The 26,983-nt window shown below is 45.2% G+C and overlaps 1 protein-coding gene across 1 annotated transcript in view; it reads left to right on the top strand.

Annotated features, from left to right (window-relative positions):
* Nucleotides 1-26,983, top strand: part of KIAA2012 — a gene marked incomplete at its 5' end in the record, with an annotated part of 101,916 nt that overhangs the window by 6,764 nt on the left and 68,169 nt on the right. The window contains 9 exons of the mRNA XM_080798553.1: nucleotides 8,776-8,935; nucleotides 11,086-11,241; nucleotides 14,881-15,023; nucleotides 16,107-16,290; nucleotides 16,923-17,065; nucleotides 20,010-20,178; nucleotides 20,715-20,864; nucleotides 24,809-24,979; nucleotides 26,750-26,860. Of these exons, the coding sequence (XP_080654679.1) occupies nucleotides 8,776-8,935; nucleotides 11,086-11,241; nucleotides 14,881-15,023; nucleotides 16,107-16,290; nucleotides 16,923-17,065; nucleotides 20,010-20,178; nucleotides 20,715-20,864; nucleotides 24,809-24,979; nucleotides 26,750-26,860 (1,387 nt within the window). The remainder of the gene's footprint in view (nucleotides 1-8,775; nucleotides 8,936-11,085; nucleotides 11,242-14,880; nucleotides 15,024-16,106; nucleotides 16,291-16,922; nucleotides 17,066-20,009; nucleotides 20,179-20,714; nucleotides 20,865-24,808; nucleotides 24,980-26,749; nucleotides 26,861-26,983) is intronic.

The following is a 26,983-nucleotide window of genomic DNA, read 5'->3' as shown; positions in this document are numbered from 1 at the left end:
ATATGACATAACTTTCCCATTGTTTTAGTACGTCTTGTTCTTTTTTACAAATATATTTTAGTTTTATTTGGTTACAAAGAGTGTGTGCATTTTGGGGTTTGGGTTTTTTTTGTTTTTTCTTAAGTAATCTCTACCCTGTGGGACTTGAACTCACAACCCAGAGATCAAGAATTGCATGCTCTATGGACTGAGCCAGCCAGGTGCCCTAGTATTTTTAATTTTTAAAAAGAGTTATTTATTTATTTATTTAGAGAGGGACGGGGAGGGGCAGATGGACGGGGAGAGAAGATTCCCTGCTGATCACGGTGGCCCATGCAGGATGCAGGGCTCCAACCCACGACCCTGAGATCATGACCTGAGCCAACCAAGAGTCTACCACTTAACCAACTGAGTCACCCAGGTGCCCCTCTTATTCTTACAGTTTTAGAATTTTGTAAATCTGGTGATATTTTTAAGTGTCCAACAGTGGAACATAAATAGTATATTAAAAATAATTTGTTTCAAAAATTAAATTCACAGAGCATCCCATTTCTCTGTCCCAGTGAGGGATAAATGGAATTCAGATTACTATAGTTGATTTCAACCAAGGTTGTATTGCTCCTGCCATCTCCCTTATAAACCTGGCTACATTTAAGGGTAATATCAACCTTGCTCCACTGAATAATATTCATTCTACACTGTCTAATATTCGAGCCTCAAGGTTCTTAACTCTTTATTTGGTGTTTTCAGCCAAAGTCCAAGCCATGAAGGCACATTCAGGCTACTATCTTATCAAGTAATATTGTGAGAAATGTGTTTTTTGAGTAAAATTTATTTTCCTGTCCTGAACATAATGGTTCATCATACAAAATAGAAAAATATAGAAAAGTAGGCAGTATAAGTTATTTTTTGAGCCAAAGACCACGAGGAAGAAGTTCCTTTTGCGACAACCTGCTACTTGTTTGATGGTGTTCCTAAGAAATGTTCAGTGCTGACGGCGATCAACAAAGCATCAAGTAGGCACCAAAGCAGCGAAAGGTTAACAGAGTGACCTGACTATACTCTTTCTGCCAACTGTCCTCCATTTGAGCTGTTCCTGAGCACTTGTACGTAGAAAGCCAGAAGTAGGAAAGATCAAGAGTGAATCACGGTTCAACCATGGCAATGAGGTCAAAGATACTGCCAGTAATAGCTAGCACTAATTGAGTGCTTAGTGTATGCCAGGCATTTTATCTATATAACCTCACTCAATTAGCACAAGTTTATGAGTTGTGTATTAGTTTTATCCCCCAGTTTGTAGGAGGAAACATTGGGGCTTGAAGTTAATTAACTTGCCCAAAGTTACACATCTGAGGGGTGGAACTAGGATTAGAAGCCAGACAACTGATTCCAAAGCCCGACTCCTAATGCTTAGAGGGCCTGATTTTGAAGATTCCACATGCTCCAGAGAAAAGAAGCACCTCTCTTGCCTTAAGAGAAGTTTTTAAAAAGGGATCTGGGTCTTCCAAAATATCCCTTAAAACCATTTACAATTCTAGGGAAGCAAATCAGATTTTTATCAAAATCAGCCTGGGTTGTAGGTAATATGTTCCTAGTTAGCCATATATACGATCCAGTCGACTTCTCTTTTTCTAGGCTTTATGTACTTCATCCACTGGGTCCCTTGTATGACCAACAAATAGAGAACATTTATACTAATAGCTAACACTTATGTAACACTATTATATCCATGACTATTATAAGCACTTTACACTTATTATCTCATTTAATCCTCACAGCAACTTTATAAGGTGTGTTGTAAAAGTTATAACAACTTAAAAATATATTTAAAAGTATACATATATAAAACATATAACAACTTTAAAAAGTGTGTAACATAAAATTTACCACTTAATTTAATTTTAAATATACACTTCAGTGGCTGTAAGTACATTCACATTGTTGTACAATTACCAGCACCCATCTCCAGAACCCGTAAGATTTTATTTTATTTGTTCTTTTTAAAAGATGTATTTATTTGAGAGAGAGAGAGAGAGAGAGCATGGGTAAAGTGAGGGAGGGACAGAGGGAGAGGGAGAGAGAAAATCTCCAGCAAACTCCCCGCCAAGGGCAGAGCCAGACATAGATATGAGTTTGCTGGAGATTCTCTTCCTCTCCCTCTGCCCCTGGCTTGTTTCACTTAGTGTAACATCTTCAAGGTTCATTCATGTTGTAGCGTGTAGTGTATCAGAATTTTTTTTTAAGCTGAATAATAGTCCTCTATGTATAGAGCTTTGTTTATCCATTCATCAGTCAATAGACATTTAGATTGTGTCCATACTTTGACTATTATGAATAAGGTCGCTCTACATGTGGGTCTACAAATATCTATCTCCTCGGGCCACCTGGCTGGCTCAGTTGGGGGTAGAGATTACTTAAAAATAAAATCTGAAAAAAAATCTTAAAAAAAAATCTATCTGTTTATGTCTCTGCTTTCATTTCTTTAGAGTACATGCCAGAAGTGGAATTGCTGGATGATATGGTAATTTTATTTTTCATTTTTTGAGGAGCCGCCATATTGTTTCCATAGCAGCGGCTGCATCATTTCACATTCCCACCAGAAATGCACAAGGGTCCCAATTTTTCCACACCCTCACTAACACTTGTAATCTTCTGTTGTTGTTGTTGTTTTAATAATAGCCATCTTAATGGGTGTGAAGTGGTATTTTGTCATGGTTTTGATTTTCATTTCCTTTCCATTGAGCTGACTTTTCATGTCCTTATTGGCCATTTGTATCCCTGTTTTAGAGAATTGTCTACTCAAGTCCTTTGTCCATTCTTCAAATCAGGTCACTTTTCTTTGTTTGCTTTTGAATTGCAGGAGTTCTTTATGTATTCTAGATATTAATCCTTATCAGAGAGATGAATTGCAAATAATTTATCCCATTCTGTACATTGCCTTTTCAGTCCGTTGATAGCATTCTTTGATGCACGAGTTTTAAATTTTTATGAAGTCCAACTTATCCATTTTTTCTTTTGTTGCCTGCTTTTCTGGTGTCATATATACAATAAATTATTTCTAAATCCAGTGTCATGAAGTTTTCTCCTATGTTTTCTTCTTAAAAGTTTCATAATTTTAGCTCTTATACTTAGGTCTTTGATCCATTTTGAGTTAGTTTTTGTGTATGGTGTGAGGTAATCGCCCAACTTCATTTTTTTGCATGTAGGATATGTACTTTTATCATCCTCATTTGACAGTTTCTTAACTGAGGCACAGATGGGTCAAGTAATTTCCCCAAAGTCACAAAACTAGTAAATAATGGAGCGAGGAATCAAACCCAGGCGGACTGAGCTCTTACAAGAACTGAAGCTTAATTTTTGCTGTTTTCAATTCTAATTGTTACTATCTTTGCTTTTATGACATGTGGCTGGTCAACACTTTGATGTTAAATGGTGTGGTCAGGAATCAAGCAACAATGGGACTATGGGAAAATTCAGGCCACTTTCTGATTCTCTCTCTCTTTCTCTCTCTCTCTCTCTCTTTTTTTTTTTTGTTTTAAGAATCACTTATCTATTTGAGAGCGAGAGAGCATGAACAGGAGGGATGGAAGGAGAGGGAGAGAAAATCTCAAGCAGACTCTGCCCTGAGCATGGACCCCAGTGTGGGGCCAATCCCACAACCCTGAGATCGTGACCTGAGCAGAAACCAAGAGTCGGATGTTTCAATGACTGCACTGCCCAGGCACCCCAATTCTCTTTTTAATGGCTTGATATCCAGGAACATATAGTCACCAAAGATATATGGAAGAGAGAGAGTATTGTTTGCCCAGAATCACAGAAATTAAATCTGCAGAGAAAACGGCTGCCCGAGAGTGGTAGTGTTTACACAGAGCTGATTAGAGTCAGGCTACGGAGAAGGTTTTCTAGGCACAGCTGCAAGTGATACACATCTCTCCGTTCCCATTACACCCCCCACTCGTACCCCAGTGGCACATCCCTAGTATCTCCATGGCTGGCTCCAGTCAGACCGGCACAGGTGCGACAACAACGGGTGGTCAGCCTCTGTGGGAAAGCTTGGCGTTGGCCAGAGCACACTGGCTCCGGCAAGCCTGACTGCAAAACAGGAGGCAGCTGTGTCCCTCCTCGGAGAAGAGCTTCTGATGGAAGCAGACAGGTCAAGAGACGGGTGTTCAGCAGGGAACAACAGGCATTCTGGGATTTCGATTCAAATGCGCCAGCATCTTGAGGGGTTATTAACTAGTCGGTGCCTAGAATAGTGTCTGACCTACATCAGAGGCTCAACACATCTTTGTTGGACGAACATATTAGCTGTCAGGGTGTGACAGGGAAAGGCTATAACCTCTACCCGGCAGGGGTGTGCAAGGACCAGATTAAAGTGACTACGTCTTGGAGGAGGTAGAATTTGAGCCGAGTCTTAGGGTACAAATAAGTGGAGAGAAACCTTCCAGTCATAGGTAAGGGAAGGCCTAGAGGGGAGAACTAGCGGAAGAAAGTCAGGGCAATGAGGCAGGTAGGACTCTCAGCCGGAAATGGGCCTGGAGAAGTGGGTGGGCTCAAATTGTGCAGGGTTTTGTCTGTCGGTCTTGGGATTTCTGGACTTCTCTCTTCACCCCTCTGTCAACTCCCGCACGCAAAGGCCGGCCACCGTCTGTGGTGAGATGGCAGCTGGCTGTCTGGGCTTGGCACCCTGCCACCCCGTATCTGCTGAGCAGCCTCAGCGGCTCCTTCCATTCTCTGGAAACCCTCACTGGCCAGCACTGGGGCAGGGTGGACATGACAGCCAGTGCTCGGAGGGGTCGGGGGTGGGGTGGGGAAGGCACTTGGGGTCTTCTCTGCTCCTCTGCATATGGAGGCCTGGCGGGCACTGCAACATGGCTGGCCAGAGAAAGTCCCTTATTAAAGGAAGCACTCTGGTAGAGTGGGGACAACAGGCTGCGCTGTGCACAGTAATTACTCATTTCAGAAGAAACCAAAAGCTGGAATTGATTGGCAAAGCCAAGGCAGGCCTGAGAAGCCAGCCTCCTGCTGTCACTTATTTCCCCGTTCCAGAAACTCCCTTCCCGGCTCCCTTCTGTCTCCTTTTAGGTTTTATAGAAACTTCTGGTAGTTAGAGGTCCAGGTTAATGTTAGAGAAGGAATTGAGAGGAGGATGGGTGTAATAAAATAAATTAATTTTAACATGTTTTCCATGTATTAATATCATCTAACCATATTATTGGATTTTTAATTTCAAAAAAGGAAGGCCAAAAAAAAAAAAAACCTAACTGTAACTTTATGCCCAAGACTCTATTACCACTGTTATTAAAATTTTAATATATTTTCTTCCAGTTTTTCCATCATGATTATACATTTATAAAATATACTTTTATGAGATTGTAATTGTACTTTACATTCTCTCTTGAATCTTGCTTTTTTCTACTTAACATATTATTCTACCCCTTGGAAATGATTGAATAGGTTTAACGCTGCCTGGTCTTCTTGGTAGCTCTAGGCAGGCCTTGGGCCCCTCTCTCAGTGCATCAATGTATCCAATGACATGTGAGATCTATTAAGCAACTTCAGAGACATGATTTGAGAAATAACTAAGAGAAACCAGAAAACTGGAAAAAACTCAAGAGAAACTGTGGCAGGCAGAATCATGACTCCCGAAGACGTCTATGTCCTAATCCCTGGAATGTATTAGGTTAAATGGCAAAGGAAAATAAAGGTTGCAGGTGGAATTAAGGTTACTAATCAGATGGCCTTGAAACAAAGAGATTATTGGGGTGCCTGGGTGGCTCAGCTGGTTGAGCCTCTGACTCTTGGATTCAATTCAGGTCACGATCTCAGGGTCGTGGGATTGAGGCCCACCTCAGGCTCTGTGCTCAGTGGGAAGTTGGCAACCCCTTCCTTCTCCCTCTGCCCCTCCCCCTGCTCACAAGCACGCACTCTCTTTCTCTCTCTCTAAAATAAATAAAGAAAGAAATCTTAATTTAAAAAAAAAAAATCTTAATTTTTAGAAAAGAGATTATCCTGGATTATCTGGGCAGGTTAATGCATCACAAGGATCCTTAGAAGTATAAGAAGGAATTGAAAGGGAGAACCAGAGAGATAGCAGCACGAGAAAGACTTAGCCCAGTTTTGCTGGTTTTAAAGATGGAAGAGGGGTTCACAAGCAAGGAATGCAGGCAGCCTCTAGGGACTGGAAAAACGCCAAGAAACAGATTATCCTCTAGAGTGTCCAGAAAGAACACAGCCCTGTCAACACCTTGATGCTAACCCAGTGAGATCCATTTTAAACTTCTGACTTCCAGAACTATAAGATCATAAATGTTTACTGTTTAAAGCTACTAAGTATAGGGTCATTTGTCAAAGCAGCGATAGGACACTGGGTCACCTGGATGGCTCAGTCAGTTAAGTGTCTGCCTTCGGCTCAGGTCATGATCCGAGAGTCCTGGGACCACACTGGGGTGGGGGTGGGGGTGTCTCTGCTCAGCGGGGTAGCCTGCTTCTCCCTCTCCCACTGCCCCTTCCCCTGCGTATGCTCTCTCTCTCTCTCTCTCTCTCTCTCTTTCGCTCTCACTCCCCCTCTCAAATAAATAAATAAAATATTTTTTCAAAGAAAACAAAGCATCAATAGGAAACTAATACAGAGACCAAGATCAGCTTTCAAACTATAGGCAAAAATGCATCTAGATACCCCAAATTCCAGGACAAAGGATTTCCTAACTCTTCTCGGCAACTCCCTGCCCATTTAGCACGTTGCCCAGTAAAGCTCCAGAACCAGCCTGATACTGCAGAAATACCCAGGGCTGGGCTCTTGTCCAGATCAACCGGTATATCATGCTGTCTGCGTAGGGACTGCAGCGTCTCAGAGAAGGCTTGGTCTTGTTGCATTCAGAGAAAAGTCTGGAAGCGAAGATTTACAGGGAGGGAATGAAGCTCCAGGTCACCCAGAAAAGGCCTTTGATCTAATGGCTTCCTGTTGCATGACTTACCACAGTGCCACGCACATAGAAGATGCTCAGGAAAGATTACTGCACGACCAAATGAACAAATGAAGAGAGAGAGAACTTGAGTCACTTTGCATCCACTGCCTTCCCTATAATTCTTTCTTTTCCATGTCTTATTTGTTCCTTCTCCTCCAGTGCCGGGCATATTGTTTGATGCATTGTATGAATGAATAATTGAATGTATGAATGAATGAACGAATGAATGAATGAATATCTATCCTGGGTACCTGTTTCTCTCTCCCCAGCAGAGATATTCTCTTGCCCTATGGACTTTGGCTTCCCAGCCCTCCTTTTAGCTGAAGAAGAGTCTCTGGTGGTCTTGAATCTTCAGCTACAGCTATAGGCTGTCCTTCTGTGGTATTTTGATATCCTGAATACATCAGAATGGGAGCAAACCACAGATTTGCTCCATAGAACAAGAACCCAAAACCTAAGACCTTCCTCTCCACATCAAGCAGGTTCTATATTCCCATCGTATTTTTCCTTTTTTCTTTACTTTCTAACCATTCTTCTTTGGTAAATTCTGGCAGGATATGGGAAAGTAACCCAGGCCTGTGGTTTACTGACCTCATCTGACAATGGTGATTCCCTGATGGGTGGGGAGAAACTGATCAGGAACTAGCATGAGGGAACGTTCTGGGCTATATTTTGTTTTGTGTGGTGGCTACAAAGGTGTATACAATTGTCAGATTTTATTAAACTAAACATTTTAGCTTTGTGCATGTTATGATATATAAATGATGTCTCAGTTTCTTAAAAATCTGTAGGAGAACGCAGCGCCTGGGTGGCTCAGTTGGTCCAGCGTCCAATTCTTGGTTTCAGCTCAGGTCAGGATCTCAGGGTCGTGAGAATCAAGTCCTGTGTCAGGATCCACACTCAGGACCAAGTCGGCTTGAGATTCTCTCTCTCCCTCTGCCCGTCCCCCCACTCACATTCTCTCTCTCTCAAGTCAATAAATAAATCTTTTAAAAAATTTCTGTAGGAGAAGGACTCTGAAATCACAATCTGTTCAACAGTCAAGAATGCCATGATTGATTGGTGATGTCCACCATGGACAAGGGGGAAGCGGACAGATGTCAACCCAAGTCCTCATGTTTGCGGTTCTTGTCCTTAACTGATCATCCTACGAGAGTTCTGCATCACTCGAGTAATTATAGTATTAACTCGCCCACATTAAAGGATTATAATGAGGTGAAAGTTCTTTGTAGAATATATATCCCCCTCCCCCAAGTGTAAGATGTTCTTATTCCCATTTATTTCCCGTGAGTCTCGCACAGTGGAACTGACTTCGGCTGGTAGGCTCCCAGAAAATTCTCCAGGGCTGCAGTGAAATGCAGCAGAGCCAGATATTTTCAGAGTGCCAGGCTTCCCAGTAACATGAACATAGTCTGTCTGTCCCATTATTCATACTGTAAACATCGACGGGCGATGCTGACTTGCTGAGCTGACTTTCCCATTGCCCTATAGGACCACTTTTTCAGGTACTAAAAGGATTTCCACAGCCTGAACTAAGTAATGTGTTTTCTTTGAGGCTCTTATTCTTTTCTGAGGCTTTGTCTCGAGACGGGGTCTGGAATGTCTCATTTGTCCTTCTCCTTCCAACTGCAAATCTGCAGGGGCCTTTCAGAGCTTTGCTCTGTGGGCTCTTGGTTTATGTCTGTTGGCTGAGGCACCTGTTTCGGGGGCCTTTAGGCACCTTCCAGGAGTCTCCCAGATTACTGATGAGGATTATGCTAACTAGAGTATATCACTGGGAGGCTCAGGACTCAGCAGCTGTGCTGTTTCCTGACTGGTGTCCCCACAGAGGGAACAGGACAGAGCCTGGCAACCGTACCTCCATTTCCGAAGCCAACCAGAGAGCCAGGGCCAACGGCAGATGCAGCCTGGGTATTCAGCCAAGAGATACCTCCGAGGCCTCTTGCGGACGTGGCCCCCTGACACCATGTACAGGCTCCAATGTGCAGGTCAGTGGGGCGATGGGAGGACATACATGCTGAGATGCCCTGCCTCGAATTCTGATGTGAGAGTATTTTCCATCAAGTCCTGAAACACTAGAATTTCAGGTCCAATTTTGCGTAAGACAGACAAAGGTGCTTAAGCTTAGAAGCCGAGAGCCTCTGTCATAACTTTTGCCTTTTGTCCTCTCCCACATTTGCAGAAGAACATATAACCTGAAGTCTTGCCTTCTCTCTAGCTCTTCTCAGGACCTTCACGGCCCACATCCCAAGCAGAACTTTCTTCCCAACCTTCCCCACCAAGAGACTTCAGTTCCTCCAGATCAATGCCTCTCTTTTACAAGATAAGGAAAAGGAGGCTGGGGGAGAGAGGACAAAGTAATTTATCCAAAGTCATTCAGTCAAAAGCAGAGCTGGGACCAGAAGACAAATCCTCCCCACGCCCCCCAGCTCCCACATTCACCCCGACACTCCCTAGTTGCCCTTCTGAGGTGATCTCAGCTCCAGGAAGTGGGAATGTTAGGCCTCCTCCTCTTAAAGATGGCAGCTCTCCAATACCACCCACCGAGGAGATGGATGTCCTTCTGCTGAACAGAGACCCCAAACGGACTCTGTAAAGGCTTAAAAACAAAAGCAGGAAACTGTTGGGGATTCAAGTTGCCAGGTTTAGCGCATACACACAGGGACCCACACAGACATACACAGATACATAGACATAGTGCCACATGTGGGTTTCTTCCACATAGAGCATATGTGCGGCATATACTCTATACACAGGCACATATAGACACAGAGAGTTAAACTTACAATATTTGGTACATATTTTTGCTTTTAAAAAAGTATTCATTGTTTATCTGAAATCCAATTTTTTTTAAAATCCAACTTTAACTGGACATCCTATATTTTATTTGGCAAACCTGTTGGGGATGAGAGGAGTGAGAAGTAGGACTTGCCAGTGCCCATTGGGTGTTTGCCATTTCTTCAGCACAAACAGACAGGACCAAAGGAAGACTGACTTGCTTCTTGCTTTATAGGTTTACCTTGGGAAGGGAGAGAAAACAGCTCTCTCCCCAGTAAGTGATGACTGAAGGAAAATGAGATGTGGGTTTGTCCAGTAATTGGTTTTACCTTCATGGCAGGCCCAGTATTAGAGGCAGTTCCATTATTTAACACTTGTGAGAAAGAGCCCCTTAACCAAAGGGGCACTGGGTGTGGCAGAGGACACAGGAGACCACAGCCCCATAGCCTAAGCCCAACATTGTCAAGGACAAGAACCCCACTTAACATAAAAAAATGTCTCAGACCCCTTTTTGGAAGTCATATGGCCACAATGTGTAGTTTAAGAAAGGATTCGTGTGTATGTGCATTCTTGGGCCCCTTGACATAATTCATCACCAGTGTACCTCTTGACGGTGAGACCCTCAAGCTGGAGGGACAACAGCAACACTGTGGTACGACATCACTGGCCCAGTGGCCTCTGCCAGAGAGCTCACGTCTCAGAGCTTACTACCCTCGTGATGCTGGTGCATGTTCTCCGGTCCCATTTTTCCACCCCTATGATAACTGCTTCAGACCCTTTAGGCCCACATTTTCTACAAATGCTTCTTTGATAACTCCAGCCAATATTGAGCTCCCTATTTTCTGATCTTACATCACACTGACCTTTGGGGCCACACAGTTGAGCACAGGAAAGCTTGGTCTCTCCAACGGACTATTAGTGCCTCTAAAAAGGGGCCATGCTAGCCATGCTAAGCCCCCAATAAATACTTGTAGACTGACTGAGTTGAGAATCATGGGGCCTACAGAACCAAGTAGGATACATCCAGGAGAAACCTTCAGATTCTCCTCTTGGAGCAGGAGGGGTCTGCTACCCAACCCCAAAGAAGCAGCCATGCTTCTTCCACCAGGGAGACCCAGTTCTTGGAAACGGTGAAGTGGAAGAAGCCCACATGTGGCACAGGACCAGAAGTACCCAAGACACTGAACAGAGAACCCTCTATGGGTTCTATATGATTTTAATCCCTCCATCTTCTAGTTGTCTTCTTTAACGGGCAATGTCTAAAGCGAAGACTAGTGTAAGTGGGGAACCTTGTAGTCATCTCCAAGACCTCTGGACTGGCACCACTCTTTCTACCAATAACTCCCAACCTACTCTTCAGGGTACGTCAAGGATTCTGTGCTGCTCCAGGACAGTCAACTTAATGTACCAAAGAATCTCAGGCCACAACAGGATCTTTCAGGTGTACCCCCAAAATACCATCTCCTGCCTGTCTTCCCTCCATTTTGGATTCAACAAGGAAAATCTTTTGAACAAGGTACATGTTGATTTTATGACCAGATCTCAAACATTTAGGTTTTTAACACTTTAAAATGGAGTTACTCCAAATAAGGGGATTCTGGGTTTCATTGTCTTTAGAGTCTAGACAAGCACTATCCAACCATATGTTCTGCAGTGATGGATTATTCTATAATATGTACTGCCCAATGAGTAGCCATTAGCCATATGTGGCTATCGAGCACTTGAAATGTTGGAAGTGCAACTGTGAAACTGAGTTTTTTTTTTTAATTTTTACTTACTTATGATTAATTTTCATGTAAATAGCCACATGTGGCTATTGGGTACTGTATTAAACAGTACAGGTCTAGACTCTAGATTTTAGACTTCTTAGGCCTGTTCTACTTTAACATTCTTTAATTCTATGGTTTTGTGGCAATATCATAAGAAAAATCCAGGTTTTGGAGCAATGTCTGTTCTCTCTCTTACTAGATGTAAGATCTTGAGCAAGTCACTTAACCTCTCTGAGCTTCTGTTTGCTCATTTCTGTAATGAACATAATAAGACCTGCCTCATTACTGTAAAGAAGATTACTGAATTGTCTGTAAACTGTTCAGTACTATGGGGGTTTTATTTGTCAAAATTATTCTTGGGAACTTGAAGCAATAAACGAGCCAAAAATTGCCTTTGCTAAGGGAGATAGGAAAAGATGACTGAGTAACACTAATGGACATAGAGTAAGACATTGGCTAGTGCCAGGGTTTTCGAGAAAAGAGAAGGGAAGAACAAGAGCCTAACATCATATAGTTATTTTTTTCTGAAATGAAAAAAGGAATTTTCCAGAAATAATGATAGTGCCTAACCAAGTCTTGTCCTTAGAAAAGGATCTGGTCAGGATAAGTAGACTATCTGGTCTATCCAATGAATGGAGAAGAATGTGGCATGTTCTCATTAAACATTCCTGCCAAATACCTCCCGTAAGTCTTGACTCGGGAACCAGAGAATTTTGGTTATAACTTGATCCACATATAGTTCATATACAGGAAATAAGCTGGTCAGGCCATTGTATTCCTCTTTGTAAATTAATACCCTGGCTTATAGAGTCTCTATATACTTTGCTAATGTGGATCAAGATCTCTGAAACCAGTTGATTCTGGGACCCTAAAAAGATCTAATTTCTGGGCCATTCTTGGCCCAGGAATGGGTGAATTTGCCCAGGTAACGCTCCTGTGCTGGGACCTTCTGTCCTTCCCCAGGTAGCACCCCATTTGACATTGCCTTATGTCCTCTCTCTTCAAAAATGCCACTGTCTCCAATTAATATCCTTGGATTTTGATGCCCTAGGGTCTGTAAATACTAGACAGGGGACTGCAGTACTTTCATTTGGGGAGTAGATCAACACTGCACATCTAAGGGATCAAGTGATTTCCTTAATTAATGCTATATGCCAAGGGCTGGAACAATCAGGAAGAAAATAGAGAGGCCATATAGAATTGTAATTAAACATGTGGCTATTAGCACCAGATCCCAAGCCGTGTGACTTCTCAGGCCTTCAGTTTCCTCATGTATAAAATGGAGATGACCACACCCACTTTTGCCTCACAAGGTTGGATGTTGGAGTTAAATGGGATAATGCCGTATCTGGCACATAGTAGGCGCTCAATAAATGCTAGGTATAGACCTCCCTACCTTGTATATTTAAGCATAATTACTAATTGCAATGCCTCATTGCTCACGATCATAAGGACCAAAAGTTAAATTTGCAAAGAAATAAAAATAGCTCAGAGGCTATAACTTGAACCCTGATGGTTTTATTCATCTTAATTTCATCTCCCCTTGGCCTCCCTCTTTTTTCCAGACACCGTATTCAGAAAAGTAGGAAAAGTCCCAGCTGCAAATATAAGATTTCCCCAACTATATGATGTTGGTCATGTCACTTATGCTCCCTGGGTCCTTAGTTTGCTAATCTGCAAACTGGAAGTAATGGTATCTGCTTTCCACCCTCTCTGGGTCACTGTAAAAAAAAAAAAAAAAAATCACAGAAGAGGACAGAGGTAAAAAAGCTCTCCAAGACCTCTAAATTGCTACTCCATTTCACATTATTTGGGTAATCTGAATCCAAATTTTGAGACACAGAGACCAAGTTTTATGGTCTCCTTTCAACAACTGAAACTTCCAATACCTTGCTTGCACGCCTGTTTCTATTAAGCGTAAGCACATGAGCCAGAGATGATGTTTCCTGAGAAAGATCTTGGTTTCCCTTGAATAGATTGAGTCATATATTCAATATCACCTGGGATACAGCCAAAGGGAAGAAGGCTTCTGTATATCGCCTGCCCACGGTGCCTCCTGCCCCAACTCAGTCTACTGCGGACGCTGTCCGCTGAGTGAGTGGCCACTTGCCAGAGTTTCACTTCCTCTGCCCTCAGAAATGCATTTGGTTCCAGGTGAATCTGACCAGAAAGGATGGATCCGAAGTCTGGCTTGGCCCCAAAGGATCATTCTAGAATACACAGAAAGGTCTTTAGTGCCGCACCCTGTATGGTGTTGTGGTCCTCTTGGGGCAGGCCTAGTGTGGCCCTGGACCTCCCCAGATTGAGGGGTTCCCCAGGGCTCGTCAGGTTTCCCTGGGCCGCTAAACCCTGAGCAGACCCCTCTGAACCTGAGCCTGGTCTGCCTCTGTTCCACCCACATTCTTGGCTTTGGCTCAGACCCCCAAACAGTCAGGAGCCAATGGGCAAAGGAAGGAGAGCTGGAGGGAAGGAGCAGCCTCACAAGTGGGCATCTGGCTTTGGACCCACGACACCAAGGAAGGGAATGATGCAGGGAATGACGAGGGTTGAGGAGTATAGACAGAAGGTGAGACTGGCTGGGAGCCTCCGTAAGTCTGGAGTTCCAACATATACAGGGCCCCTGAACGGCTTCCAGAAACCCCTGGTTGAAAGACAGTCCCATATTGTTCCCCAGAACAGCGTGCCGAGAGAGAAGGTGTTGCTAAAGCAGCGCCAAACAAGGAAGGTTTGCCAGATCGTTTCAGCAATAAATCTACCTTGAGTAAGTGATGAAAATAGCTGTGGGACCCTTTACCCCACCGATGAAAGATTTGTGAACTCGGCTGGAGTCATCTGTTGACTCAGATCCTTCCTGAGGGTTCCACAGACAGGGTAAGTTCAGAGAGCAAAGCAGCCGTCCATCACAGCCCATTCTGCAAGGAAACAACGAGCAGGCAGCCCAGGAAATCAAGTGCTTCCGCCTGAGCATCTCAGTGACGACAGAGCAGGGATGCAGGTCTGCCCTCCATGATCACACCACTGTTATCCTCTTGTCTCTCGGTCTGCAAAGGGCCATCACGTTCATTATTCTGTATGAGCTCCAGACAACTCTGTGAGGCAGCAAGGGCAAGGGATCAGTATCCCCATTTTACAGATGAGGAAACTGAGTCCAAGAAATGAAGACTCAGTCCCAGGCCTCCTGATTCCTAGTGCAGTTCTGTTCTATAGACTTGGCTGCCACTTCTGTGAAGGCACTAGCAGAAATACAGAAATGAGGAGGGAAGAGGAACAAGGGCGTTGATCAACAGTTTTGCTCAGAAGAGCAAGAAGGGAGGCAGCTTGGAAGCAGCTAATAGCACCAGCCTATCTCCGGGTTTACGAGGCTGACCCACTGTTCACCTTTGCAGGGCAGCAGGGCCTGGCTGAAGGGGAAGCTGGGGCTAGCGGACGTGTGGACCAGGGCTCCAGAGCCAAGAGCGACGGCAGTCAGGGGATTCACTTGCCGAGACTCAGGGAGCAGCCATGGCAGGAAGCTGAAACCCAGGCAGAGGTACCATTTCTGATGAGCTCCCCTCTGTCATGGCTCTGGACTGCAGAGGGGATCCGCCCTCCCTTCACCGTTTCTTGGGGTTCCTCCAGAAAAGGGAAGAGGACTTCGAGCCTATGGACCACTGTTTCCCAAAGTGTCACGCGTCTCGATGTGAAAAAAAGAAGTTCATGGCCAAATACATTTAGGAAATGCTACATACCACGTTCTCCTCCCAGAGAGTCACAGGGCACACTTAAATACGGGCCATTTGGGGGAAGTTCTATAGGTAAAGTAGCTGGTTTAACCTGAACTCATGGTTTTCCAAACTTACTTAACTATAGGGTCCCCCTCCACTCTTCACCCCATCTAGGCAGCCGTAGTCTTCTCTAGGGAAAAGAGCTCACGGCCTTCGAATTAGAAAAGGCTTGGTTTGGGTCTTGCATCTGACAAGTCGTGGTGAATGTGATAAAGAAACTTAACTAGCTCTGAGCCTGAGTTACCTCCTTTGCAAAACGGAGCTGTTACCATACAGACTCACTAGGCTACTATGAGGATTAAATACATTAGAATATAAATAAGCTTTCTAAACTCTTAAGGCCTGTGTGTGTGTGTGTGTGTGTGTGTGTAAAAGATGACAGTGGTTCCGAGCAACACAGACAACACATGCTCCTATCTTTAAGCTCATTCGACTGACAAGAAAGTCATGTGCCACTGGGAGCTGGAAAGAGGAGAAGGGAGGTGCTACAGGGGAAGGGAGAAGGGCAGGGGAGAAGGGGAGAGGGAGAGATATTTAACAATGCATAAGGACAAGGACACAGAGCTTCATTTTGATGTTTAAATTTTCTTGCAGGAAAGCACTATATGAAAACAAAGAAAGAAAACTATATGTCAGGCATGGTTAAAGGTCATTCTTGCTCTCATGATAATACAATGTTTTATTATAACAGATAGCATTAGAGAACATACTGTTACAACCTTGTTTTTCTTCCTAAGCTGCAAAAGAAATTTCTTCCTTGCAGCTGAGAGTCTAGCCACAAGGTCTGACTGAACTGGTCTGTTTCTTTGGAAAGCCTGTTTATAGGATGTGTATCTGTCGTTCCCCAGGACACATCAATAGAGAATCATTACCGTATACACACTTCAAAGGAGAGCCACAGTGAAAACATACAGCAAACCTCCCGAAGGGTCTTTGGGCATGCCCGCATCGACCATTCTTGGCTCCTGAGTGACAAATCCCACATTACATTCTATGGAGGGGCCTTCCCCAACAGAAAGGCAGATCTGAACAGTAAGACGCCAAACTTCTTGCTTGTTAATCTCAGTAACCCTAATCATGCAGAGTTCATTTGAGAACACTGCGGCACACCCAGTGTCACTGCCTCGGGCCTCGAGTCATCTTAGAAAGTAACAGCCCGAGCCCGGCAGAACGCGGCAACAACACCGCCAGCTTCCTCCTTGCCCAGTACTCAAGCCCACACATTCTGCCGTCAGATTGCCCCGTGTAAATTAATCCCACTTTCTAGCTGTGATCTTGAGCACGTTATTTGGTCTTGCCCAGGCTCAGTTTCCTCACCTATAGAATGGGGATAACGTAATACCTTCCTAAGACTATTCTGGGGATTAGGTGAGTTACTGGAGAGAAAATACTTTGTATCATTCGTTTCCTATACTTAGCACTTAATATGTGTTAACTGTTAATACTAGCGTTATCATTCTCTCCATCACCTGACCTGCCAGCAAGAACCCAACCCAGGTGATGAGATTAGGACTCCCTGAACCTGCCTCAGCTAAAGCCATGGCTGTCTCAGTGCCTGTTCTTGCCTCTCTTCCTGGTGACCCAAAAGTGACAAAAGTTGAAGCTCAACTGTCCATTCTCATACCTGCAACTAATGAGTTCTCATTCCCATCCTGTTTCTACAGACAGACAAGGGAATATAAAACTCCATAAGGGCCGGAGCAGCCACTTGTTACAGGAGCCCCCTGCTGAAAGATGCCTTTTCCCTCCTCTAGCACCTGCTACCGGCTCAGAGAAAAACACAGCTGGGGAAGCGAAGAAGAAAAAGGTTGTATGCGTGCGTGTGCACGTGCGCATGCGTGCTTGCCCTTCAAAGATTAATCTCAATCCAGGAACGAGGCAACTCAAAGGGATGTCTCAAACAGAGAACTGGCCTTACTTGCTCTTGAGCTCACCATGTGGAGCTGAAATAAAACGGTTATAATTTACTAAATGTTGAAAATAGTGAAGTACAAGGAGTTTCAACTGCAAACCCCTCCCCCCCCAAGTTCTACCTTATGATATTACCACACTCTGGTGGCACCAGGGTCCTTCGTGCTATGAGGGGACTGGGGCTTATCTGTAAATATGTAAGAACAGAATTTGAGCTTGCAAGCCATTGACCCATTTCAAACTCAAAATGCTGGTGATCTTAATCCAGCGATGGTTTTGCTTAACTGAGGATCTGTCACCTTTGAAAATGTACAGTAAATCTGGCAGTTTTACCAGCCGAAAGTCAAGTATACCTTCTCCCCTCAGGAATCGTCCTAGCTGTCTCTGGCCTTGTCCTGCTTTGCAATTCTGTGCAGGTCTTCGGTGGTTGGAAGGTACCTGTGCTGAGCAGGAGCAATCAGGGGCTCTGGAATGTTCTGCCCCCTAGCAGCTGCATGATCTCAAGCAGGTCACTCACCCCTCCGAGCTTCACTGACCTCATCTGCGCACACGGATAATAATGCCCACTCAGGCTGATGGAAGGATGACATGAGATCATGCTTTCCTGTGAAAGTATCTTGTCTTGGAATGGGAACAATAGCAATGTTAGTTCACTGTGGGGATTCATAGCCTCCGAAATGGCGTTGGAGGAGCCATGGGCAACTCTAGGTGCTCCTGATGCAAATGAGGGAGGTTCTTTTCATCCTGCTCAGAATTTTCTCAGATTTCCTGTATCTAACCTGATCAAAACCTTCCCATCCACATCAGAAGGACCTCTGTCTTCTGAGGTTCCTTTGGACCAGGAGTAAACAGTAGGCCTGATCTGCCAAAGTCACTGCTGGCCTGAGGAGAGCTCTCGATCCCATACCCCAGGTCAGCCCAGATCCAGGCCAGGCACAGAAGACAGGAGTCCTTTCCTTCAACCCATATATATGGGTTAGCAGAGGAAGGCAATATTTTCTACTCTATCAAAACTCTATAAAGTTTTAATTAGAATAAAGAAATTAAGGATTGGTTTGTCATCATACCTCATACAAATCATTTGGGTTTCCACCTGGATTTCTCAATGCAATCCTTGTCAAACGACGTGCACAAGGTCAGTATTCAGGAAAGGGTAGCTGGTGGGCAGCTGGCACCTGGGCAATGAAGGTCTCCAGGAACATAAAGATTCTATGTGCATGTATTTGATAAAATCATTTTCTTGATGTCTTTTTTTAAAAGATTTTATTTATTTAACAGACAGAGATCACAAGGAGGCAGAGAGGCAGGCAGAGAGAGAGAGGAGGAAGCAGGCTCCCCGAGGAGCAGAGAGCCCGATGTGGGGCTCGATCCCAGGACTCTGGGATCATGACCTGAGCCAAAGGCAGAGGCTTTAACCCACTGAGCCACCCAGGTGCCCCTCTTAATGTCTTGAAATCATAAATATCACCCTGCATATACTTGGTTGAATTTCCTTCCTCATTCAACTCTAAACATGGATGATGCTTACATGTGTTTCTGATCATTTTTTTTCTCTTTGAACACTAAAAAAAAAAAAAAAAAATTGAGAAACATTTTAATTTTTCCTTCTGTGAAATTGAACTCCTTGAAACCCAGCACACATGTGCATTTCACAGAGCCAAGTTCATATGTTAAAAGCTGCAAACTCAAAGAAATTTCCAGCAACTTTTGCTTTTTAAAGATTTATTTATTTTATTTGCGAGACAGAGACAGAGAGAGAGAGGTGGGGAGGGGCAGAGGGAGAGTGAGAGAGAAACCCAAGCAGACTCTGTGCTGAGCACAGGGCCTGACACAGGGCTCGATCTCAAGACCCTAGTTAACAACCTGAGCCAAAACCAAGAGATAGACCCTCAGATGACTGTGCCACCCACATGCCCCTCAGCAACTTTTGAACAACTGGAAAGAGAAGGCTCTAAGTACTACCCCAATGTCTCTCTCCCTCCCTCTGTCTCCCTTTCTCTCTGGACGCACACACACATGCACGCGCACACACACATATTAGGGTTTTTTGGACACCAAAAAAACTGGGCTAAAGTTGTTGCTGCCTTTGTCACGGGGTGATTCATTTTCAGCTCTGTTCATACTGCAGAAATGTAGGGACGCCTAGATACCCTGCAAGTGGCAAGACTGGGCATTAAACCTAATAAGAGGAGAGTCTACCCTCAAAGAAATAGAGGAAAAATTCTAATTCCAAACATGATTATAACTATATGTAATTAGTTCATTTACTACTCACGGCAACCTGATGAGGTAGAAGTATGATTACTTCCATTTTACAGAAAAAGAATTTGAGGCTTAGAGAATTTACATAAAGTAAGCAAGCACGAATGCATATTCCTGCTTTCTGCCCTTTCTAGCCTAAAAGGTGGCAGATGTTCTTCTATACCTTGCTTTTTTCCCTTAGCAACATACATAGAGGTTCTTCCCTCTCTGTACACAGAAATCTCAGCTGTATCATTCCATCCTGGCTTAATTTCCCCAGCGGCAAGACAAAGAGACTAGAGTTTGTCTTGAAGGCTGGTGAATTTATCACGTTTATATTTCTCAGGGGAGTAAGAAGCTGGATTAAGAGAGGGGCATTGCCAGGTTCCCAAAGAGCAGAGCAACAGGGCTTTGATCAGACAGCTAGCCGCCACGTCGGCTGGCTCCACTTCTCCACCACGGGTACTAGGGCCACATCACCCCCCACAGCATCTGGCACCAGACTTACAAGAAGATGCGGTGTCATTTGTCCTCTGCAAGCAGCAGTTTTTAAATACCTGCCATGTTGGGTTTGGTTTTGTTTTACAATTTTTCTCCAGATGCCAAAGGCTTTGACGTTACCCCCTCTCCCAGAGGAACAGCCCAGAGTCCTGGACCCCCTGAGAAGTCCACTTAAAGCCAGTGAACCTCCAGCAGAGCTCTTCGTCCTCCCAGTGGAGATTCATTTCCACACCCAACACCCCCCAAAAGAAAAACCACACCGAAGAGGTAGGTCCCCAGTGTTGGGTGTTCCACATGGAACACAGGCAGGTCGGCAAGCACTGGGATGGGGGCGGGCGTCTCCCTTATGTAACCATTTCCTAAATCATAGGTGACCCTCTCCAGGGTTATCCCCTTCAGAGCATGTTTTTTAAAGGAAGAAAAAGGATAAATGTCTTCTGGTCATATTTGTGTGTCCCCATATGGTAGTAAAGACAGCCTCCAGCAATTTCATGCTAACGTCTTACCTGTTAGCTGGGCTCGAAAGGATATGCCCCTTACAAGCTCTTGTGAAAGTACCAGAATTGCCTCTCATTGGCCAGGCGTGGGTTGTATGCCCAACCTGGACCCAATCACCACGGCTCAGACAGTGAGGAGTGCCCTTTGCCAGGCTTCGGTCGCATGCCTCCCGCCAGAGTCAGGGAGTAGACGCAGATCCACCCAAACCACATATGGGAGCAGAGGGGGAGAGACAGGCCTCCAGAAGAGACAGCTGGCAAAAACCAGAGACATCTACAAAACTTGGCTTTCTCCCTGTCTCCTAGGTGTTCCACACCCTGAGGCAGGACCAGAAACAGAAGAAGAGTCCAGGCCTTTCTGGAAACCTTCCCTGAAGCATGCATCCCTAGGAAAGCCAAGGGATTTAACCGTGCGTCTCCCAGCGGGCACAGGCAGGGACATGCTCTCACGTCCAGGTAGCTCTCCATTCCCTCCAGCACCCCACAGGACTCCCACCCCGAAGGGAAGCAAGGCAAGACACACAAGAGTCCTCAGCCATGCAAAAGGAGGCTGGAAGGGAGGCTAGATCCTCTCCTGCCACTTGAAGATGACTTAATTCAGGCAGCTCCTGCCTTAACCAAAGTGCTATAATGAAACCACTTTAGCGTCTAGTTCACGCAACTTACTCAGTGAATCACCCCCTACTAATGGTTTCTGGGTATAGACCTCAAACAGCACCCAGCTCACTAAACATTTCTGCATACTCTATAGTTTATCCTATGTTTTTAACCAATGACATTTCATTTCTAATCAATTTAGGAATGCATATTTATCCATTAAAAGTCATAATATCAATGAAAGACTTCATTCCAATTTTTCAAAACATCATATAGACATGTGAGACCACACACATGAGTGTATCTAAGTGTATTTTTTAATGTGTTAATAGGTTGGAAATAAGGGGTCAGATTTTGGAAAGCCCCTCATTTTCAGAAAACTGAACCTCCTTTCCAAAGGGCAAAATGACTATATGACAAACGCTAAGTGATCTCTGACTAGTGGTCATCAGAAGTGGAAGGATGAACATTTCTATTTACATAGTCTCCTTCTGTGCCAGGCACCGTCCTCAGTTTTTCTCACGTACTCCTCACAACAACCCTACCTTCGTTTCACAGATCAGAGAACTGAAGCCCTGGGGTGCCTGGGTGGCTCAGCCCGGTAAGCATCTGCCTTCTGCTCAGGTCATGATCCCAGGGGCCTGCGATCGAGCCCCACGTGGGGCTCCCAGCTCAGTGGGGAGCCTGCTTCTACCTCTCCCTCTGCTGGGCCACCCCCTGCCCCGCTTGTGGTCACTCGCTCTCTCTCAAATAAATGGATAAAATCCTTAAAAAAAAAAATTGACAGATAAGTAATTTGTCTGAGGTCACACAACGACAAGTGACCTAGCTGGGACTGGAGCTCAGGCCTTCTGCCTCCGTCCTCCCATCCATTACACTATACTGTCTTCTAGAATAAACGAAACAATGAGCCCGGGTCAGGATGTTCTTGAGATGTTTCAGTTTTGAGAGCTTCCTTTGATAACTGGGGCAGGAGCTTGTTTACTCTATCTCTCTCTCTCTCTTTTTTATTTTAAAGATTTTATTTATTTGACAGAGAGAGGTCACAAGTAGGCAGAGGAAGGCAGAGAGAGAGGAGGAAGCAGGCTCCCCACTGAGCAGAGAGCCTGATACAGGGCTCGATCCCAGGACCCTGAGACCATGACCTGAGCCGAAGGCAGAGGCTTAACCCACTGAGCCACCCAGGCACCCCTACTCTATCTCTTAAGTGAGAGTTAATCGTCCTAAAGACTCTGAAGTTTCCTTAAAAAAAAAAAAAATCCAAATATGGGCAAGGGTCACTCTGTGCGAACAGGCAGGAAAGGAGCTTGCCATGTGTGCACCACAATGGCCAGTGCACGGTCTGAGCCACTGGGATCAATGGCAACACCAGGGGATTTCATCTTCGGTGCTCTTGCTTCACACGGCTCTCTGCCTGTTTTGTTTTGTTTTGTTTTTTGTTTTTTTGTTTTCTTTATTTTATTTGACAGAGAGAGATCACAAGTAGGCAGAGAGGCAGGCAGAGAGAGAGGGAGGAAGAAGCAGGCTCCCCGCCGAGCAGAGAGCCCGATGAGGGGCTCGATCCCAGGACCCTGGGATCATGACCTGAGCCGAAGGCAGAGGCTTTAACCCACTGAGCCACCCAGGCGCCCCTCTCTGCCTGTTTTGAGTGGCCGTGTCTACCACCAAGGAGCTAGCACTTGTCCGTCCTCTGCCACCCTGCCAAGGGGAAGCTGCTCTAAGAAATCCGTGATACCTTGGTGTTAGCTAGTTCAGTATGTGACCAAACCTAGTCAGAGAAGCCTAAAGAAGAGTCTAAAGAGGCAAGATTTGCATGGTAGTCTTTCTTACAAAGACTCCGGGGGCAGGCCTGCTGGGTGACCGTCAGCTAAGCGTGTAACTCTTGGTTTTGGCTCAGGTCCTGATCTCAGGGTCCTAAGATACAGGCCCATGTCAGGCTCCTCCCACCCCCCCCCACCCCCCCCACCCCCCCGTCCCAAGCACGGAGTTTGCTTGATCTGTTCTCTCCCTCTTCCCTTCTCCTTCCTCTCCACCTAAAATAAATAAATACACCCTTATTTTTTTAAAGGTTTTATTTACTTAAGAGAGAGAGAGGACATGAGGGAGAGAGAGATCACGATCAAAGGGGAGAAGCAGGCTCCCCGCCGAGCAAGGAGCCCGACATGGGGCTCGATCCCAGGACTGCAGAATTATGACCAGTGCCAAAGGCAGATGCTTAACCGACTGAGCCACCCAGGTGCCCCAATAAGTAAATATTTAAAGAAGAAGAAGAAGAAGAAGAAGAAGAAGAAGAAGAAGACGACGACTCCTGGGACAAGGGTGTCTAAAGCTACCAAGCAGGGACTATCCCATTGCCAGAGGCTGCATGTAGCCATTTACACGCTTAGCCCTGGATTATCGCACCTTTAATATCATAAAAATAAAACCAGATTTTAGATATGCACATACGCCAGACATATTTTATTGCCGAACCCTTGAGATTAAATTGCAGACTTTGTATATTTCTTCTCTTATCATCACGTATCTCCTAAGAGCACTGATTTTCTCCCTCATAATCACAATGCAATTACCACACTCAAGAAACTTTATTATTTAATATATACTCCATATTCCAATTTTCATAATTATACCAATAATGTTCCTTGTGGTTCCTCCCCCTTCCCCCCCCCAGTCAATTCAGGATTCTACTCAGGATCGTGTATTGTATTTAACTGTCCCATGTCCTTAGAACCTTGTTTTTCATGACATGAGCATTTTTGAAGACAATAGGCCAGTTGCTTTTCAGAATGAGGCTCGATTTTGATTTGTCTGTTTCCTTGTGATTAGATTCAGATCCAACATTTTGGGCAAGAATAGTATGTAGGTCATGATACATCTTTCTCAGCATATCACACCAAGAAACAGGAAATATGCCTTCATATTTATTCCATTTGTTATCATTTGTTTCATTACAGGGGATGTTAAAATTCATTATTTAGTTAAAGGTGGTGTCTACTAGATTTCTCCATTGTAAAGATACCTTTTCCCTTTGCAATAATAAGTAGCCCTTGATAATCTGAAATTCTGTATGAAGCCAGCTTTTAAACACAACAGCAACAGTGTGTTGAATAGGAAATAAAAACCACTCCCTCTGAGATGAAGACAAGGTCTCAATCACTTAGATTACTGGGTTTCACCCTTCCTGGAGTAGTCCCTACTGATTTTGAAAAAGAACTGGAGAAAGAACAGAAGTGGAGGGCACGGTGTGCTTTGTGCATTTTCATCAATCCCATTACCCTCTAACTAGCATCTGAAGGTGCTACTTTGTACTTTACGACCTTGAGGAGTCATGTGATCATTGGCTCTGCTTAGAAAAATTGCTTTGTGGTTGGATCTGTAGCCAACAATCCCATGAGCTCTAAAGCTGGACTCTTTTAGTTTGAGCCTTTGTTTGGGGGGCTAGAAGGATCCCATAGCCTCTGTAGTCTTTTTTCTCTCTCTCAGGAGCCCATCGACAAGATGACAACCACCACCACCACCACTCCAGTCCTCCCAGTTACTGGAAGCTCCCAACTGAAGGACCCTTGTTCCAGCCACCTTGACCTCCATTGGTGGTGGAAAGGAGTCACTTGGCCTCTACTCCTTAGCAGGGCTAGAAAAGAGGGACAAACTTAGGAATGAGCAAAATAAACCAGCCTAAGCACAAGGAGCCATCAAAAAAAAAAAAAAGAAAAGAAAAGAAAAGAAAAGAAAAAAGGTTCTTTCTCCTTCTTGCTGATTCAGAAGTTCTCTCACTTGTGTTTTTTCTCCTTTTGCTTTGAAAGATGATGATGGCCCACCCGAGAATGTGACCCCACCACTGTCCCTGATTAAAGAAAGAAAAAGTCCAGAGAGCCAGAGGGGTCTGGACAGCCCCAAGACATCAAGCTACAGCAGCTCCATGGGTCCCTTGGATATGAGAAGGCCCGGGGGGGCACTCCCAGCAGAAGGAGAAGGTAACCACTCCTGGGGGGCACAGATGTTCCCCCTCCCCCACCCTCAGCTTGTCTGTGGTTCTGGGCTCACTTTAATCATCTGCAAGGCCACACAGCAGCTGTGAAGCAAGCTGTCTGAAAGCCACCCCATTGAAAAGGGGGAAATCAGCAGTGTTTCCAACAGTGTCTGGGATTAATGTTCACCACGCATATTCCTAAAAGAGTCAGTACATGTTTTAAGAGTTTGCTGCACCAACACGCAGTGTCAAGCTGTTCTGTGCTCTTCTCATTCCTGGCAGCGGTGTGCCATGACACAGCTCCCTGTGCTCACCAGGGATACACGCTCCTGGGTTTACCAGGCAATCCTCAACACCCTCCCAGGGGCCAGGGAGCCTGGTGACATGACCCTGCCAAGAGGAAGAAATCCCCAGAGAGAAGTCCCCCTCCAGCCCAGGGCAGAGCCTGAGGCCTGTCCACAGAGAGAGGAGGACTCTGGATTTCTCTCGAAGGGCGAGGCAAAGTAAATCCACCTCCTCTGCGACAGGCCCACTGAAAGTTCTTATCCTTAAGAGCTGACGTTCTAGGAGGAGACTGGGATGCTTAGACAAGAGCAATAATGCAGAGACGGTGCAGTAATTGCTTCCACGGGGGCTGGGATCTAAAGGCAGCTCATAAAGCAAAAACGGCTTAGAGTCCAAATCGCCCCCTGAAATGCCCTGGGGGAGGTGCCGTGCTGGACACTGACGGAACCACTTTCTGGAAGGGGCAGCCCAGCCAGCTGTTCCTCCTTCATGGGAGTGCGGGGCTACTGTCTCTGGCTGAACGCCAGACGATGGAGACTGGTGTGTGTTTGGGTGCCAGACACTGCGAAGAAAGTGTCTCTGTTAACAGCAGAATCACACTCGGGCCTGCGAGAAACTCACACTCTGAGAGGCACGTGGGAACTGAGAGCCACAAAGACAGCGGGTGCGGCATCTTTCATTTTTATCTCCTGCTCACTCAGGGACCGGATGCCTCACGCTTTCAGTCCCTTCGGCCCTCCTCCCTCCTCCCTCGTCCCTCCCGCTCCTCCAAGCATCTATAGTTGAAGCCTTGTAAGCACAAATTAAACACATCGATCAGAATCTCCATTACGTGTTTGCAGCTTCTCTACCACTGAAATGGTCAACCTCAAACCCCCTTCTCCCCCAACCCTCTCTCTCTCTCTCCTTCTCCAAAGATGTCATTTTCATTTATAAACTGTTTTGGCCCAGAACCTCTCTCTTACAACCCCCTCCCTTTTATAGTTGCCTGGCAGGGATCCTCTATTACATTTGATACAAATGAACCAAACTTTAGCTACAGTCAGTCAGTAACAAGCCTGTTCCTGGGAGGTTGAAGAGCCCAGGACAAACCACAGCAAATAGACACACACACACACCCTTATCCCGACATTTTTGTAAAGGGAGAATTGGATCAGAATGAATGCCAGGGAGGCGCCTGGGTGGCTCAGTGGGTCGAACCTCTGTCTTCGGTTCAGGTCATGATCTCAGGGTCCTGGGATTGAGCCCTGCATCAGGCTCTCTGCTCGGCGGGGCGCCTGCTTCCCCCTCTCTCTGCCTACCTCTCTGCCTACTTGTGATCTCTCTGTCAAATAAATAAAATAAAATCTTAAAAAAAAAAAAAGAATGAATGCCAGGGCCATGATGATGATGGTGAGCACGTGAGCACACTGGCTTCTCCCCGTGGGGGGTTCGAGGAGCCTCCCCTGCGCCGATGCTAATACCGGCCATGCTTGTGCTTATTTTCAAGAAGATTCCAGAGACCCCACACTGGGACACTTCTCGCCAGGTCCAGATGAACAAAACATGTGCCTGTTCCTCCCCGGGCCTACTGAAACCAAGGAGCCTCTTTCAGGTAAAGGTAAGATGATACATCCCAGGCCAGCCTCACTTATACACGGGAATATTTTACCTGTAGCTTCCAAGACTTCCCAGCAGCAGAGACATCATTAAAAACAGATGCAAGCCAGCCAGTTTCTTCCCT

Source organism: Martes martes (assembly GCF_963455335.1).
Source record: "Martes martes genome assembly, chromosome: 3".
NCBI lineage: Eukaryota > Metazoa > Chordata > Mammalia > Carnivora > Mustelidae > Martes > Martes martes.
This window is presented reverse-complemented; position numbering and strand designations above follow the sequence as displayed.